Source organism: Nycticebus coucang, chromosome 14 (assembly GCF_027406575.1).
Source record: "Nycticebus coucang isolate mNycCou1 chromosome 14, mNycCou1.pri, whole genome shotgun sequence".
NCBI classification, from domain to species: domain Eukaryota; kingdom Metazoa; phylum Chordata; class Mammalia; order Primates; family Lorisidae; genus Nycticebus; species Nycticebus coucang.
This window is the reverse complement of record NC_069793.1, coordinates 69,087,207-69,101,369: the sequence shown is the minus strand read 5'-3', so window position 1 is coordinate 69,101,369 and position 14,163 is coordinate 69,087,207. Positions and strand designations below refer to the sequence as shown.

The following is a 14,163-nucleotide window of genomic DNA, read 5'->3' as shown; positions in this document are numbered from 1 at the left end:
AAAAAATGAGACAAACTAAAACATATTTTTACGTATCTGTACCATTCACTGCAAAAGGGGGAGATTAAAATATGACAGTCTGCCTTTTCTAAAGTCCAAATAAGATATCACTGGCCCCAATCTTTACAATTATGAAGAAACTGAAATAAAATTATAAGTTTACTTAGGACTCACACTTGTACCACCACGTCTACCCTGCTCCTGGCCGCAAGTTGTCTTTTACTGCAGTTAGCATAAATTCTCAGGACTTCAGGATTTATGCACTCATGTCAGGAGATTTTTAAAGTCCTTTAATTTTGAAGGAATTCAAAAAGTATTTCTCATGTTGATAATAACTATTTATTTGCTGAAATTACCAAGAGTAATTTCTTTCCCCACATCAGAACAATGAAATCAGACATACATGACCTCTACTACATTCTATGTCACCAAAAAAATCTGTTTGTTTTGTGGCTGCTCACCAAAGGGAATTTTTAAAAAATCTAAGTAAAACAGAAGACTTTAAATTGTTAGGGGATTCTAATAAGTTATTTCCAGTGTTAAATAGTTGACAGCTATAGATATACTTACTTGGGTTGGAGAATTCTTTTTTAATCTTTTATAAAATCCTGGGAAATATATCATTGACATTAGTCTTTGAATCACAAAGATATTCATAAAAAAGGTGAACAGACAGATCCCCATCCTTTCTGTCAATCCTACCCTTCTGAGATAAAAAGCATCTTCAAGCTGGAAGAAGCGTGACTATATAATTTAGAATTTTTTGTTTTGTTTATGAAGAGAAAGCAAGCCAAAAAAGGTTAAATGACTTGTTTAAGGACAAACTGAGAAAATGGCACATCTTTAAGTCACATCTCTTAATTAACTTAAGGTGCTACCAAATCAAAGCGATTTGAGGGGAATATTTTTACTTCAACTATCCTATAATAAAAATGAATATTTGCAAAGTTCTCTAGTTAATGTTTCAAAGGACAAATGGAAAACAGCAAACTGTCAGCTTATCTGTTGGATAGTTACTAGAGAAAGCAGTAATGGTATTTTTCTTAGTTGAAACACAAAAGATTTTGGAGGAAGAGAGACCTAGCTTTGAATTCAGATCTGTACTTGTGACCTTGGAAAGTGTCTCTGAGCTCTAGTTGTCCTTTTAGAAAAAAAGAGTAAAATTTATCTCTTAGGACTATTTTAAGAATCAAATGATATACAATAACTGAAATATCTGGCATGTTACAGGATTTCAATAAAAACTACCTGCTTCCTAGGATTAATGTAGGACTCCAATGAATGAATTTTATAAGGTTTTAGGTAATATGGAATAGTGAGAAAAGCACAGAACTTGGAGTTGAAGGTCTGTGTCTTCTCAACCTTACTCCCAATTGTCTGCGAGTCCCCAGCCAAGTCATTCCCAGTACCTCGTATATAAAATTAAGATAACAACATCTGTCCTACTTAGCTTTCAAGGATGCTTTAAGGATCAAATATGATAATCTTTGTACAAGCACTTTCTAACTGTAAAGTAATAAATTTATGGTCATTCTTACAATCAAGAAACTAACTGCATTAAAAAGTAGCTTCTTCCTGCAAAGATTTTGTAAAGGGACTTTGCTTTTATAAAGTTAACACCTCTTCCCATGCACCAGAGTATTCTTAGATTTTTAATAACATCTATTTATTAAAAAACCTAGATTCTACTGAGCAAATTTCCCTAAAACCAATGTTTCATCCATTTTTTGAACAAAATTTCCAGCAAACTAATTTTGATAGTGTTGCTTCTCAAAGAGACCCAGTAAAACAACATGGAATTATTAATGGAAAGGTTACTTGGCTTGAGATACTAATGATGATAAATCTGTTTTATATTAAAAACCGTAAGTTAAACTACTACTATCTTCCAGAAATTAGAATACACTACTAACCATTAAACCTGAAAAGATCAGCTCATGACTCAGCTGGAAGTTGCTACAGACCAGAAGTTCAGAACCACTGCCTTTAAGGTATAAAAAAGGAAAACTTATAATGAGGCCCCTTGGAATTATGTGGCCACTCAGCAAGTCAGGAGCATGGATAGAAATTATCTTTTTTGGGAGGATGGGTGGAGAGAGGGTAGTTGGTAGGACCACACCTGTGGTGCATCTTACAAGGGTACATGTGAAATTTACTAAGTGTAAAATATAAACGTCTTAACACAGTAACCAAGAAAATGCCGTGAAGACTATGTTAACCAGTTTAATGAAAATATTTCGAATTGTATATAAAACCAGCACATTGTACAACCAGCACATTGCACCCCATGATTGCATTAATGTACACAGCTATGATTTAATGAAAAAAAGAAAAGAAATTATCTTTTTGCTGTTTAAATCATCTTATTGCAATAAATTTTCACAAAGAAAAACACAGGCACCTGGTTTCCTTCAAATGTTTACACAAACTAATTCCTAAGCTACCATTATGAGCACCTACCTTTACTAAAAGGTGTGTAAAAAGATACAGAAGTTAAGTAAATTCCTTTACAGTCATTCAGAAGACTCAGTAACAAAATCAACATTAAATAGCACAGATTACTTGGCTGGTCTGAGGGTAGTGAGTTGTCTCAAAGGATTGCTCACGATCAACTATAGTGAGCTCCTTATTTTACTCTCTCCTCCTTCTAACACATAATTAGTCTATTTTAAAAAAGCATAGATTACTAACTTTATACTCTAACTGAGCCGATGGGCTCAGAACCAAGTACCTAGACATGCACTAAGTACTGGCAGGGGTCCTCAAACTTTTTAAACAGGGGGCCAGTTCACTGTCCCTCAGACTGTTGGAGGGCCAGACTATAGTCAAAAAAAAAAAAAAAAAAAACTATGAACAAATTCCTATGCACACTGCACATATCTTATTTTGAAGTAAAAAAACAAAAACAGGAACAAATACAATCACACCACTGCATGTGGCCCACGGGCCGTAGTTTGAGGACCCCTGTAAGAAATTATAATATTCATATTAGCAAATTGTTCCACTACAGTTTCGCAAACACACTAAATTAAAACTGCAAATGGAAGTGACAAATACATTTTCTCCCTCATGTGAGCAAATACCAGTGGCTCAGGTACTTCTAAGATTATTTTACCTTGGCTCAAGATTCACTCAATACTACAGCACATTCATGTAACTGTACAAGAATAATGTTCAACACAAATGTACAACAGAATATGTTTAGAAAGTATATACAAGAACTAATGTCTCTATTTAGCATAACTACTACGAAAAACAGGGGTCTCCAAAAAGTCAATTAGGATCTACCTGTAAATAAATTTAGTTATGTGTGTTTAGCCATCTTCTCTTTCCCGTTCTCCAATGCTGATCACCACAATCTACAAAGATTCCCAAAGGAGATAAGAGTGATACCAACTCTTTGTCCTACTTAAGGGCCACAGTGTCAACACTGGATCTTAATCCTCTGATAATTCTAAAAGTTCAAAGGAATACAAAATAATTCTCATCTCAAAAACATATATAAAAGTGAAGGAAAAAAAGCTCCTAAAGTACAAAGTCATTGTTAAAAATCAACACTTTTGATCATTCAAGACAAATAAGGATTAAAAACTTGAATATTACCATTTTTTCTCTACATAACAAAAAAGAGATACAAGAATGGGCAACTGACTTTACTGTCAGAATTAAAACACTAGAACAGACATCTATAATATTCTATAACCTTCCTTTAGCAGGGGTCCTCAAACTGTGTCTCGTGGGCCACATGTGGCGGTGTGATTGTATTTGTTCTTGTTTTATTTTTTTACTTCAAAATAAGATATGTGCAGTGTGCATAGGAATTTGTTCATAGTTTTTTTGTTGTTGTTGTTGCAGTTTGGCCGGGGCTGGGTTTGAACCCGCCACCCTCGGCATATGGGGCCGGCGCCCTACTCACTGAGCCACAGGCGCTGCCCTGTTCATAGTTTTTTTTTTAAACCATAGTCCGGCCCTCCAACAGTCTGAGGGACAGTGAACTGGCCCCCTGTTTAAAAAGTTTGAGGACCCCTGCTTTACAGCATAGTTAGGCACCAATAACTTTGAACACAGGCTCTGTCATAACTTGCTAAGTAGCTTTGGATAAATCCTCTGATCTTTGAAATGGATAATAATATATAATAACTTTATTATTAGGAGGATAATAAAAAATTTTAACTCATAGGACTATTAGTAAGGACTAAATGAGGTCAAGAATATTTTAACTCATAGGACTATTAGTAAGGACTAAATGAGGTCAAGAATAGAAAAGATTGCCTCATTTAGTCCTTACCAATCTTTTCTATTCTTGACCTCATTTAGTCCTTACTAATAGTCCTCAGCAGCTAGTGTGCCAGCCACATACACTAGAGCTGGCGGGTTCAAATCCAGCCCAGGCCTGCCAAACAGCAATGACAACTACAACCAAAAAATAGCCGGGCATTGTGGCAGGTGCTTGTAGTCCCAGCTACTTGGGAGGTTGAGGCAAAAGAATCACTAAAGCCCAAGAGTCTGAGGTTGCTGTGAGCTGTGACGCCACATCACTCTACCCAGGGCAATAGCTTGAGACTCTGCCTCAAAAAAAAAAAAAAAAAAAGAATAGAAAAGATATGATATTACCTGGCACTATTATTCTCTTTTAGAACAATTCATATAAGCTTGTTTTTTTATTCTATAAATATGAGCAATTATTATACCTCAGTCTTTCAAATAGAATAGAATCAATATTTAGAGGTTTACTTGCTTTTGTTCTGATCGCAGACATTTTGGGACTTCCTTCTGTCATAACAGGCAAAAATGCAACCAGCAACATACTTGAATGACATTGCCCTATCTTTATACCCTATTGTAGAATAATATATATTCCATGAGCTTTACACATCACACTACTCATAAAAGGGTAGTGTTATACAGTGATTTAGAGTTTGGGAATGAACAGAAAGATTTTAATACCAACATTGCCTCTCATGAGCTACATGAATTTAAATTAATTAATTATTTTTATTGAGACAGAGTCTCACTTTGTAGCCCTCAGTAGAGTGCTGTAGCATCATAGCTCACAGCAACCTCCAACTCTTGGGTTTAAGCGATTCTCTTGCTTCAGCCTCCCAAATAGCTGGGACTACAGGCATCTGCCACAATGCCTGGCTTTTTTTTTTTTTTTTTTGTAGAGATGGGGTGTCTGGCTCAGGCTGGTTTTGAACCTCTGAGCTCAGGGCAATCCACCCACTTCGGCCTCCAAGAGTGCTAGCATTACAGGTGTGAGCCCTCACACCTGGCCTAAGTAAATTATTTAAACTTCTCTGACCCTGACCTAAAGTTTCCTCAACTGTAAAGGTTAAAAAAGAATAGCATGTACCTTATAAAGTTAGTGTGGTGATTAAATAACATCACATCTTTTACAGTGATGAGCACTGTACTTAGAACATGATAGCTATTATTATTACTCTTCTTTTTGGAAAAGGGCAAAGTACCCTCAACTTCGTAAAACCTTGTAGTGTTTTCATATTGAAAATTATGATCTTGGAAAAGGTTAAGATATGCAGAAATACATGCAACAGATAGCAGGCAATGTGAGTACAGGAAAGTTAATGGTACTTTGAAAGCATCATGTGATGTGTCTTTCCACAGAAGATGAAATCTTTGGAAGCAGGTATTGTATGTACACAATTACTGTCTGCTTACTTGGAGTCATTCTAACACTTTATGAGAATGAACTTGATTCATGATGTCTTATGATTTTAAGTGCCATCATTCCATCAATCTCTCACTTATATAATATGGAAGCTGTATTGGAATGCAGATAATTTCTCATAGCCAGACAAAATATATTTTCTCTGCAGTACTTCTCGTAAGAATATCACTTTTCCCAAAGGAATGGTAAAGTAGGAGCTAGAGAAGTCTTTCTTTAGCAATAATGCTTATAACATGACATTGATAACTGTGATTATGATTCACTCACTCAACAAATATTTATTCAATATTTAATATATCCAGATACTATACTAGATATATAATACAGCATCTGGGCAGTGCCTGCCCACAGAGGCTGTCCAGAGGACGAGATAGACTAACACCCACAGTGTCATAATGGAAAACTACGGAAAGCTATAGAAACACACAGTAGTACATCTAACTTGACAGGTAAAGGTGGGAGGAAATGGAGAAGGGAGCCAGAGAAGGTGTCCTGGAGAAAGCAACATTTAACCTAAAGCTTTCACTGTGTGGCTGAAGCATTCTGATTGAGGTGAATCACAAGAGGACTTTGTAAGTCATTTTGAGTCAAGACTTTATTTTAAATGGTACAGAAACCCAGGAAAGAATGATATGAGAATAAAACAGTGTTTTGTCTTATTTTTGTAAGACCCTTTCATTTTTCAACTCATTCGATCATCCTATCATACACATCCTTGTTATACAAAATGTCCACAGACAAGCAACATGAGCAGAACCTCCCTATTAAAACTCAGGGAGTTATAGTTATAAGTATTATTTCTAACCACACTGTAGAGATGAAGCTAAGTAACTGGACAAGGTTACATAGCTGGAAAACAATGAAGCCAGGCTCAAAGCAAAACATTCTGAATTAATGTTCTTTGTTTTTATTAAGAGACAGTCTCACTTTGTCACCCTTGGTAGAGGCAACCTCATAGCAACCTCCAGCTCTTGGGCTTAGGTGATTTCTTGCCTCAGCCTCCTGAGTAGCTGGGGCTACAGGTGCCCGCCACAATGCCTGGTTATTTTTTGTTGCAGTTTGGCCAGGGCCGAGTTCGAATTTGCCATCCTTGGTATATGGGGCTGGAGCCCTACTCACTGAGCCACAGGTGCCGCCCTGAATTAATGTTCTGAATTAACATTCTGCTAATGGGTATGCATTTCTTTTAGTGGGAGACATCATAACATGATAAAAAATTATATTATTTTCTATTAAAATTTTTTTTTATAGAGATGGGGTCTCACTATGTTGCCCAGTGCTGGCCTTGAATTTCTGCTTCAAGTGATATTCCTGCCTCAGCCTCCTGAAGTGCTGGGAATATAGGTGTGGGCCACTAACCTTAGCCAACATAAGAAAATTAAAACAGTCAGATAATGGGAAAATAATAGAAAAACAGATCAAAGGAATAGAACAGAGGGTCTTTAATAGATTTACAAGTCATTTGATTTTTGAGAAAAGTGCAAGTACAGTGCAATGGAGAAAGGATGGTCTTCAATAAATGGTGACAGGCCAACTGACCATTCTACATGAAACAAATAAAATATTGACTTTAACTTTACATGACACACAGAACTCAATTCCAGAATTACTGATATAAATGTAAAAAGTAAAATAGTAAAAGAAATATATTAGAACATCTTTAAGATATTAAAACAAAAAGCCTCAAATATAGAATGAACTTCTGTTCATTTAAAGGTATCTTTAAAGAATGAACTCAGAAAGACACAGAATGGGAGAATATAGTTTTAATACATATGCCAAGTAAAAGAAATCTTACCCCCCAAAAGGTCAAGCCATTTTTTTTTGTTCACAGGAGGTTTATTCATAATAGGTATACAAAATGAAAACAACCCACGTATGTATGATCAACAGGTGGATGCATAAAGAAACCATAGTATATTTATACAACAGAATACTATATGGCAACAACAAAGACAAATGAATAACTGACACATTCAACAACATGGATAAATCTTTGTAAAAAATCGTGTTGAGTTAAAAAAGGCAGATCCAAAGGAGAACTTTAAAAAAAAAAAATGAATCATTTATACAAAGTTCAAGAATAGGCAAAAATCATCTGTGGTGATAAAAGTCAGAATAAAGGTACATATGGGAAGATGCTGAATGGGAAAGGGCTCAAGGGAATCTGTGAGGTGATGAAATGTTCTATATACCAATTTAGGGTAGGGCTAATAGATGTACTTATACATAAACATTTATTGAGATGTACATTAAAATATGTACAATTTCTGTATCAAAATAATTTTTTTAAAAATGGGAAAAAGACTTCCACAGGTACTTCACAAAAGAGATGTATCTCAATCAGCAAGAAACATGGTGCAAATAAGAGTCTTCAGAAAAATAAAAACCGAACTGCAAGGGGATACTACAACATACCCCACAGAAAGGCTCAAATAAAAAGATAAAATACCAAATGCTGACAAGGATGCAGGAGAAGAACAATACCGAATACAGAGGGATAAACTGGCGAAACCATTCTGGAAAAATAAAAATATTGGACACAATCTACTAAAGCTGAAGATATGTACACCCTATGACTATGTAATTCTACTCCTAGGTGTTTATCCAACTGACATACGTAAAAATCTTCAATAAGACACATACTAGAACATTCACGAAAGCATTAACTCTGATAGTCCCAAACTGGGAATTATTGAAACCAATAGTAAATAATTTTTTTTTTCACTTGCAATCAGATTTGGTTTATTTCAAGTTCGTACCAAAATATATCCCAGCCAGCTCTTCAGATCATCATTTTATAGTTTCATAAACCCTATGCCACTATCCTTTCAGGAGCTTCCAGGACAACTCCAGTGGTCCAGCCCAAGAATATAGGTAGAATGCACATGATAGGAGATAAGGCGGCAATATCCATCTGCTGCTCTGACTTCTTTTATCCCAGTAGCTAGTGATCTTAGGACTGTGTATATACGTGTTGAATATTTAGTGAAAAATACTAGAGAATAGCAGATTCTGAGCTTTGTTCCTGTAGGTTTTTGAAGTCCATACACCTCACCAGCACAGTGTTGCTCCTTCATTCTCTCAGCTCTAGCAGCCTTAGGGCTCTACCATTCTTATTCTGGGGGCAGAAATAAGAATTCTTATTCTTATTCTGCTAGTTTAGTCTTGATTTTTTAAGAATTCGCTTAAGGGGAGAACAACAGACCCAGGCCATAAGTACTTCCCCAACTTTAGATTAGGTAAGAGATTAGAATAAATTAACTGATCAACAGAAGATAAATTGGGGAATGGTAGAGGGTAGCAGTCTGCCCCGGGAGTCAGGACACTCTCCAACCCAGATGATCTCAGTAAAGTATAAGGAAGAAAGGCTTGATTTTTCCCCTTAAACAGTAGTATCACTCAAGTCATGAAGGCCATTGAAATGTGATTATTCTGCCAACATAACTTGTAATTCTTCTAGGTCCTTCTGGAAAGTTGAATCCTCCTTAGTGACATCAGGCAGTTCCAGGGCCAACTTCATCCACCATCTAGCTTCAGAAGTATTCCCTAGTTCTCTGTAGCACTTGGAAATGTATATCCTTCCTGCTTTGGAAAATCCTGGCTGTAGTTCTTCAGCCTGTAGGAAGCTCTGGAGGGCATCCTGCACAGTGGCATTGAGAGGGTTTTCAAGCAAGGCTGTGGCAGTTTTTTTTTCTAGCCAGCTCAGGTGAGAGACCTGGTAGCACCACCTGCCAAGAAGAAAGTGAGTCATGGGATTTTCTGGCTGGAGAGCAATGGCTTTGTCCACATGCTCCTTGAAACTAAAGCCACTCTGGATGCGCCTCTGGATGCCCTCATGCTCAGCCAGCTGACCACAAAGCACTGCATACCACTGGTGACATTCAGCACTCTCCTCCCCTTTCTCCAGAGCAGCCTCTGCTTCTTCTTTTTTTTTTTTTTGTTGAAATTTCCTTGAATTTAATAAAGAAGCTAAAAATGTCATTTGCAATTTTTAATATTTACAGTGGCTTTATACAAAGTTCTGTACATAGAAATAAATATACAGAAACAAACCCCATCAACTGTCTGATCAGTAATCCTCACTGGTGGGCTCACCATTTATAAGGAAGACATCACTCAACGCAACCTGTCACAGAGACTGTCCTGCCAGCGATGACTTCTAATTTAAAAGATCACTATTAGGCCTCTTTATCAATATTGCTAATCATCTAGAGGCCTTTACTTACCCAACTAGCAATTAACCATGAAATCAATGGATGCAATCACTGTCTTCAAGTGAAGTGTGACCAATGACCTACACCTAACGGCAACATCTACACCCTCTGATGACCAAAGCCCTCGCTGTGTAGTTGATAACAGAAATAAACCCCACTTCCCCTTGGCTAGTCACTGTGAAAAGCATGCCTAAGGCTATTGAATTGAGGGTTAAGTATTCCTCTTGTTAACATCAAAAGTGACACTAACAAGATTCTTAGCTTCATCCGCCAGATGAGGGGTCTCTGCGTCCAGGTCTCCAGGAGCAGGCTCCTCCTCCTTCACCAGACAGAGTGTTACAACCTCCTCCTCTCAAAGGCTTTCTGTCAGTTTTCCGTTTTGGGATGACTGAAGATGGACCAGAACTGTTTTCTTCCTGAGGCTTCTTTGTATTTCCTTTGTAGCTTTTTCCTTCTTGCATGCTGTCCCACATTTCAATCTTCTGCCTCCTCTTTTCTTCTTCAAGCTGTTTTAGTTTTTCCTTATGCTTTTCAACTTGCGCATTTAGTTCTTCTTGCATTTTCAAACGAGCAGCTGCTCGTAAATATTCATATAATGGAATACTACTTGGCATTAAGAATAAACAAACTACAACAAAGGTACGTATGACTCTTACAAACATAATGTTGAAAAAAAAGACAGCACTCAAAATATACAAATAAGACTCTATTTCTATAAATTTGGCAAAATCAATCTTTGGCTTAATAAATGAAGTTAGTGTGCCTGGAGATGAGGTGAATGGAAGGAGACTGAAGAAGAGTCTGAGGTATTGGAGCCCTGCTTCTTGATTGATTCTGCTTACGTGTGTGTGTTCATTCTGTGAAAATTCAGGCTGTACCTGTACAGATTAGCCTCAAACTACCATAGGGCTACATCCTAATAAACTCACCATAAATTGAAAATATCATGTAGTAGAAAATGCATTTAATAGACCTATCTTCACAGTTTAGCTTACCCTACCTTAAAGGTATTCAGAACACTTATATTAGCCTATATTTAGGCAAAATCATGTAACACAAAGCTATCTATCTATCTATCTATCTATCTATCTATCTATCTATCTATCTATCTATCTTTGAGACAAGAGTTTTACTCTGCCACCGCAGCTAGAGTGCAATAGCATCATCCTAGCTTACTGCAATCTCCTGCTTCAGCCTCCAGAGTAGCTGGGACTACAAGCATGCATCACCTCGCCTGGGTAACGTTTTATATTTTGGGCAGAGACAGGGTCTTGCTTGTGCTTAGGCTGGTCTTGAACTCCTGGCCTCAAGCAATCCTCCCGCCTTGGCCTCCCAGTAAAGTATGATTTCTGTACTTTTGCATATTGTAAAGTTGAAAAATTTTACATCAAGCCATCCTCGGTCAGGACCATCTGTATATGGATTTGTACATTTGTAATTTTTTTAATTAAAGAAAATTTTATCAGCATACAATCATGTACCACATATGACAATGGTTCACATAAGATTACAGTACCATTATTTTACTGTGCTTACATATGTTCCAACTGCCTAGAGTATTCAGTATAGTAACATGTTATCCAGTTCTGTAGGAGCGTTAGGCTATCCCTCATAGAGTGGGTGTTTAGGAGGCTGTACCACCTACGTTTGTGAAAGTACACTCTGATATATGCATGATAAGATTACCTAACAACACATTTCTCAGCACATATCCCTGTTATTAAGTGACTATTTTTATGCAAAAAAGACTTTAATGGAGCTTGTGAAGAATAAGGGGAAACTACTGAATGTGGAGATTAGGTAGTTTGTATGTCATTTCAACTCACCTTTGTCCTGTAATGCAATTTGTTGCTTATGCAGTAATGCCACCTCCCGTCCCAGAGCTTTCTTCTGTCTTTCTAGTTCATTTTGAAGCACCAAAATTTTTAATTGCAGGCATTCACTTTCCTTTTTCTAAATAAATAAAAACATAGGTAAATCTATAAATATAAAAGTCATTACTTTGATTAATTATACATTCACAATTTTTCAAAAGAAATAATGGTTTAAAGCTCTTTAATACTCATCAAACATATGGATCTCTTAAATAACTTCATTATCAGATACCATTATTTTAATGGAAAGAATATAGAAATAAGCCAAGGATAAGAGTAGAAGTAAGTCTTAAGTCTGAGGACCTAACAGACAATATACAAAATATCTCAGATCCCTTCATTAGCATCATAATACAAAAAATTTAAAAATTAATAAAAAATAAATGGAGGCTGGGTACAGTGGTTCATGCCTGTCATGCTATTGCTCTGAGAGGCTGAGGTAGAATTCCTTGAGGTCAAGAGTTTGAGACCAGCTTGAACAAGAGTGACATCCCCATCTCTACTAAAAAATAGAAAAAATTAGCCTGGTGCAGTAGTGTATGCCTATAGTCCCAGCTACTCAGGAGGCTGAGGCAGGAGGACTGCTTGAGTCCATGAGTTAGAGGCTGTAGTGAACTATGATGATGCCACTATGCTCCACCTAGGTAGGACAGTGATTTTCAACTGGTGGGCCATGGCACACGGCGTGCTGTGAGAGGATCTTAGGGGTGTCAAAGCACAGTAAATATAGTCCTTTTTTATTCTTTTTTTTTTTTTTTCCTTTTTTTGGAGACAAGAGTCTCACTTTGTTGCCCTGGGTAGAGTACCATGGTGTCATAGCTCACAGCAACCTCAAACTCTTGGGCTCAAGTGATCTTCTTGCCTCAGTTTTAATTTTTTAGTAGAGATGGGGTCTCACTCTTGCTCAGGCTGGTCTCGAACTCATGAGCTTAAGCGATCCACCCGACTGGGCCTCCCAGAGAGCTAGGATTATAGGCGTGAGCCACCACGCCCAGCCTTTTACTCTTTTTTGATCAAAATAATTTAAACATGCCGTAAAGATAAAAAAGGTTGAAAAATACTAACCTGAGGCAACAGAGTGAGATTCTGTCCATATAAAAACCTGAACACAAATGTTCATAGTGACATAATTCATAATAACTGATAAATGAATAAATAAAACATGGTATACAAATATTATTTGCAATAAAATGAAATTAAATATGGATACATGGATGCCTTGAAACTGGCATCATAATAAAAAAAATATGGATGAACCTTGAAAACATTATGCTAGGTGAAAGAAGCCATTTTATAAAGGCCACAGAATATATATCTCCATTTATATGAAATGTCTAGGATAAGTAAATCCATATAAGCGAAAAGTAGATTTCTACCCTTGCCAAGCTAAACCAAGGTGCTCTAATACCCTGCCCATTTCAGAGAAAGCCAAGTAGGGTCCTAGGGCTTTCATCCCTGCCAGCCAGTAACCAGTCAAGCCAAATACAGATCAGTGATTACCACACAGACAGCCTGGACTATCACCACCAGGCTGATGTAATGAGATAATCCTCTTCAATCCCAGTGGGATGGTATCAGAGAAGGCTTATGGGAGGGTCAGAAGTTTCACTACTACCAGCGCACATGACGCCACCCCACTCCCTGTGATACCAGTGGGAAACATGTGGGGAGTAGAACAGCGTTACACCTACTCCTTCCAGCTAGCAAGGTACTGAGGAGCTTTAACTTCCACTCCTGGCAAGTATTCATGAGCTCTGCCCCTTGCAACTCAGGTGTCAATGGAAGTTGCAGAGGGAATATGGACTTCCACGCTCAACTGGTAGTGATGAGATGGCACCTCTTCTTTTCTCTACCAGTTAGGTCTTCGAGAAAGCCAGCTAAAATAGAAAGCTTAAATAAGATCCAGAGACTTAATACACTGCCCCCTAAACATCCAAGTTTCAATCAAAGCTCACAATCACACCAAAACCAGGAAAACATCAAAATAAATGGAGGACAATAAATAGATGTCACCCTTGAGATGGTAAGTATGTTACATTTATCTGACAAAGACCTAAAAGCAGCTATCATAAAAATATTTTAATAGCAATTAAGTATATACTTGAAACAATGAAACAACGATGTTTCAGTAAAAAGAAAAGAAACAATGAAACAATGATGTCTCAGTAAAAAAAAAAAAAAGAAAGTCTCAGTAAAGAATAGAAAATATAAAGAAAACCAAATGGAAATTTTAGAACTGAAAGTAACTAGAACAAAAACTCGGTGAATAAACTCAATGGCACAATAGAGGAGAAAAGAGAAGAGTTTGTGAACTAGAAGATAGAATAACAGAAAATGTCCAACTCCAACAACAGAGAAAAACTAAACTAAAAAAATAGAGCCT

At 36.9% G+C, this 14,163-nt stretch overlaps 2 protein-coding genes across 3 annotated transcripts in view; both read right to left on the bottom strand.

The window, feature by feature from the left end:
- UVRAG (UV radiation resistance associated) overlaps window positions 1-14,163 on the bottom strand; it is a 381,997-nt gene that overhangs the window by 175,372 nt on the left and 192,462 nt on the right. For both annotated transcript variants that reach the window (XM_053561187.1, XM_053561188.1), the window contains one exon: window positions 11,733-11,859. In XM_053561187.1, coding sequence (XP_053417162.1) covers window positions 11,733-11,859 — 127 coding nt within the window. The remainder of the gene's footprint in view (window positions 1-11,732; window positions 11,860-14,163) is intronic.
- LOC128565014 (regulator of microtubule dynamics protein 3-like) lies at window positions 7,454-10,490 on the bottom strand. The gene has a single exon (XM_053561190.1). The coding sequence runs from the start codon at window positions 9,672-9,674 to the stop codon at window positions 9,120-9,122; it is 555 nt and encodes a 184-aa protein (XP_053417165.1). The 5' UTR covers window positions 9,675-10,490; the 3' UTR covers window positions 7,454-9,119.